This window comes from Synchiropus splendidus, chromosome 3, assembly GCF_027744825.2.
Source record: "Synchiropus splendidus isolate RoL2022-P1 chromosome 3, RoL_Sspl_1.0, whole genome shotgun sequence".
Lineage (NCBI taxonomy): Eukaryota > Metazoa > Chordata > Actinopteri > Syngnathiformes > Callionymidae > Synchiropus > Synchiropus splendidus.
Window position 1 is genome coordinate 25,471,636 of NC_071336.1, and position 4,662 is coordinate 25,476,297.

The 4,662-nt window shown below is 47.7% G+C and overlaps 1 protein-coding gene across 1 annotated transcript; it reads right to left on the reverse strand.

Annotated features, from left to right (window-relative positions):
- Positions 1-282: 282 nt before the first annotated feature.
- bambia (BMP and activin membrane-bound inhibitor (Xenopus laevis) homolog a) lies at positions 283-3,788 on the reverse strand. Its single transcript, XM_053859826.1, has 3 exons — positions 3,343-3,788; positions 1,803-2,081; positions 283-1,245 (listed from the first exon to the last, which is right to left on the reverse strand). Exons 1-3 carry the CDS (start codon positions 3,416-3,418, stop codon positions 827-829), a joined length of 774 nt encoding a protein of 257 aa, XP_053715801.1. The 5' UTR covers positions 3,419-3,788; the 3' UTR covers positions 283-826.
- Between the last annotated feature and the right edge of the window lie 874 nt (positions 3,789-4,662).

Consider the following 4,662-nt stretch of genomic DNA (forward strand, 5'->3'; position numbering starts at 1 on the left):
TGGTTCTGACTCTAGATCTCTAAACAAGAATCAGCCCCAACTAGATGCAGTGAACAGTCACTAGCTAAGATACGCGTTGAATATGATGGTGGTTTTTAGAAGCATTTTTGAGAGGACAAAAAAAGTAAAGTCAGTCATTAAAAGCACTCGTGATGCCTTTAAGTGCACCTGGAAACATCAGCTTTTGTGCATGTACTAAAACCCAAATAATGAAATAAAAATGTTTGAGTGGTTAGCTCGGTGCTACAGGTGTGAGCAGGAAAACAAACAGAAATCCAAATATAAATAAAAAGTCACTTTAATTGAAGCTGTTCTTCCATTCACACTCACAGTCAAGCTTATAGTCTGATCACAGAGAGATGTTGGACATTCACCCAGGAGTCACACGGTGGACGCTTCCATCAGACAAAAATAGAGATATATTTAAGATGTTTACAACACACTTGAATCGTCAGCACGGAGGAGCGCGCACGCCTACAGTCCAACACTGATTGAGTTTTACTCCCCACGCAAGTCCTCTTTTGTACCCTGGTGTCAGTGTAAAATTATTCTTTATACAAATGTGCAAATCGTTTGGAATCCTTCAGCGCTCGAAGTAGAAGTCCAGGATCCTCAGGAGCGGCGACTGAGCTCCACCTCAAGTTTAAATACAGCTTCTCGTCGCTTCGCCTTTCAATTTCAAGTAAAGTGCTCCTCTGGAAAAAACCACACGGCATGAGATCAGTCTTCTCCTGCCACGCAAACCCAGCAGTCCACTGGACCCAGAAATGTGGGAATGACTTTTAAGTAGCAAGACCGCAGCAGTCCCGGACGGACCCTCAACAGGTCATACGAACTCCAGCTTGCCGTGGCCACTGTACATCCCCCAGTGCACCAGCGATAGGATTTTATCGTTGCCCAGGTCGGCCTGCCTCATCTTGTCGCAGGTCAGACAGCAGTTCTCGTGTCCCGTGACCGGCACCATGCACTCCAGGTCCAGTTTGGCCAAGTGGCCTTTCTTGGTGTGGTGTCCGTGGAAGCTGTAGTGGAGTCGCGACAACATCTGCTGCCGCTGGTCCTGCAGCCGCTTGTTCTCGCTGCGCAGCATTCGCAGCGCCAGCATGATGAGCAGTACAAGAATGAGGCCGCCGGCGATGGGCACCGCGATCACCGCCGCCCGGAACCACACCTCCTTGGCCGAGGCCAGCTCTTGGACTCGGGTCACCAGGTTCCGGTTGTTGCTCTCCGGCTGATACCGGCCATGATCTGCTCGGGTGGGGGGGGGAGAAACAAACGTCAGTTAGGAACACAAATGACGGCCTGTGAGGACACAAACAGCTGTTTGCCGCCTAATGAGAAGCTTTCCCAGGCTGCTCCTGCTCTACAATCATCCCAGTAACCACAGAGGGAGAAAATAAGAGACAGACCAGAGTCAGGAAGTGGAGCTGGGTAAAAACAAGTGAGTCACCTTGTCCCAACCGAGAGCCAGAAATTAATTAATAAACTCTTTGCGTGGTCACACTATAAAACCGCTTGTCTCTTAACACACATTTTCATGAACGGACAGCGCTCTCTGTCCCTCACAGCTACATTCCTGCTCGGTGGGAAAATTACAAGGTGAACACGCAATAAAAAGATCTATATCTGATCTCCGTCCAAGTGCTTTAGGTAAACTAGCTGCCTTCCCAGGCTGGAGACCATTAAATCCAAAAGAGGGTATGTGAGGAAACTAGGAGGGGGGGGGGTCTTCACCATCAGGCTCAAGGTGTTCCTTCTAGAACAATATTTACTGAGAAGAAGATTCAGCCCGGGGGTGCTCGTACCTGCTGAGTCTCTGGTGTGCGCCAGGTCGTGAAGGCCTCTGTAGTTACACATGTCGTGATGACAGCACTCCAGCGTGAAGCCCTCGCCCTGAGGGTCGGCCCCCTTCTGAGCGCCGCAGACGTCCCCGGCATTGGTGGCGGGATCGAGGCAGCCGTGGGTGAGCGGGGAGTTGGCGGTGAGCGGGTCCAGCACCTTGGTGAAGCAGGGGTTCAGCTCAGACTTGCACATGTACCCAGTGGCCACGCAGTGCGGGGCATCACAGTAACATCTGATTTCTCCTGGAGACACAAAAAAAGACAACAGAGGTGATTGGACTCTTCCGTGTTAGTTTTTGGATCGGTGCGGCCAATATGAGCTTAGTTAGGAGCAACCTCGTATATGGATTACAAACAGGAACTTATAATTTGTGGTTCTGTTGCCAGAGTAAATTTCTTTGAACCCAAATGGAAACTCGTAAAAGGGAAGGGGGGGGGCAGGAGTGTGGCGGAGGAGACTTCTCTTCCCCCGTTTGCACGCAATGCTTCACTTGTGGTCAGGACTGCCTGGGGGGAAGGAGGGGGTCCAATCTAGAAAGCTTCCAGCAACCTTATCATTACAGCCTTAACGCGGGCCCACTCATTACTGCAGCACACAGGAAGAGCGAGGGCAACCAAGAGGTGTCTGGCGGCTGCGACGTGTTCCGCCGTGCCTGGAGTTTTAAGATTCTGCGAGCTTAAGTGACAACATAAGCCGCTGCCTCTTTGGATGCAGTGGCACATTCATCAGATCAGTGTTATCCCTGGGAAAGATTGGAGCAGCGGGGACCGGCCAGGTCATTTGGAGAATATTTCATTAGAGAGGAGGCCCCTCGGTGGGCTGGGGAGATGGGGAGGGGGGTAGGCGAGCAGGCACAGGATGAATGGAGGCTTCACCACTGAGCTGAACAATTTAGACCAAATTGTGCTTTTACTCAGGTACATTTCCCGGGTTCACTTTACAAAAAGATTGAGGACATTCCAGAGGAATGATTGTGATATGAAAAATAAGCAAAAAAAAAAAAAAAGAAGGAGCTCTTTGGGGTTTCATTCAAACTCCAATAATAACAAAGTAACTTGCTATAGCAGCTGTAAGGTAGCAACACCGGATAACGTTTTCCTTTCCTTTTAATAAAGCTCTGTCATTGCAAGATACAAATTCATGAAAGTACATTGACTAACCATCGTTTACAGAAGGCTTTATTGCTCCTTGTGGTGTTTAAGATTTATTTTAGAACAAACAAACGGCATGTTAAGTTGATACAAAACCGGTAAAAATAGTAAGATTTAGACGCATTAACAACTAGGAACATATTCTTCTAATCGTTTCGCACGTTATTTCCTAATGAAAAGCGACTATTTATCCCTAAACCCCCACTTCAAACGAAAACATTCACCTGGTTATCGTTATTATTGCTGGAGTTTGGGCTAGCATATGTGCTAAGCTAAGGCGCTACTGTGTCAGATAAGGTGCGGAATATCTCGCTTCTGAACAAAACGTTCGAACGCTTCACGTCGTCTTTACCTTTGGTGAGGAGCACGGCCATGGCACACAGTTCCAGTTGTAGCCAGATGGAAATGAGACTGGACTGTCGATCCATTGACACCAAGTTGTCGCATAGAAAAGTTGCTCTTGTGTCCAGTGGCAGCAGCCGCGGGGTCCGCGAGTGACAAAATGCGAGTTTCACTCGGAGCAGCGGCGAAACATGTCCGCTCGAATCAAAAACCAAAGAGAATATTCGCTTTTTTCTTCTTTCTCCAACAAAACACTCCACCGCAAAATAAAGAAGAAAGCTCGGTCCTAAAAGCGCTGCGACATTATCAGCTGTTCTGTCGGGAGGAAGAAGAGGAAAATAGTCCGTTGCACTTCCCTGGTGCGGCCAAGCACGGGGAAGGTTCGGTTTATAATCCGGTGTAGGTGAAGGCGAACTATCCGCTTGGTTCCGAGACTGACGACAGACTCCACACACAGCGACTCCGAGCAGAAGAAATAACTGTGGTCGCACGACCACGCCCCCTCACTCATGATTGGTTACTGCACTGAGATTGACGGCTGCCGAAGTGGTTGTCATTTCCGGTGTTAGTCCTTTTCACAGTAAAGCGGCTTTTGTGACTTTTCTTTTAGGTGTATGTTGATGACCCTTTATTGCTTTTCACCTTAAATCTGATGCCGAAATATGCGTTATGTCTGACACGAGACATTTATTGTCTTGCAAATAATGACTTTTTTCATGACTCTTTGTTCGGCACAGATCGCAGTTGTTTTTTTTCCACCTTTGTTTATTATTGTTTTGTTTGTCTAAGGCACACATCAAATGCTTATATATATATATATATATATATATATATATATATATATATATATATATATATATGTATATATATATATATATATATATATATATATATACACACACCCCGGTTCTCGAGCACAATCCGTTCCAGGCGGCCGTTCGAGAAGCAATTTGTTTGAAATCTGAAATGTTTTTTCCCATTACAATGAATGGAAAAAGAACTAATGTGTTCCAAGCCTTAAAATAGTCTTTTGTAGGAGTGAATGTAGAGTGTCTGCTGCAGGTGCGCTGTTCCTCTATGTGTGTGGTCGCTGCATGTGGGAGGGGTTGCCGAGTGAGTGACGTCTCTCCAGAAGTGAAGAGGTGCCCGGTGCGTGTCCAGCTCTGAATGTGCGCTTCTGTGCAGTTTGGCTGTGACAAAGTCGTAAACCAAGTGACGCTCTGTCCCAGACTCGCCTCATCCCTGTCCCAGCTCCAGCCGACAACAGGACATCAAACCCTGGAGTGAGCGCTCCAGCCTCGGAGGTGTGGAGAGCGAGCACCTCCCCTGT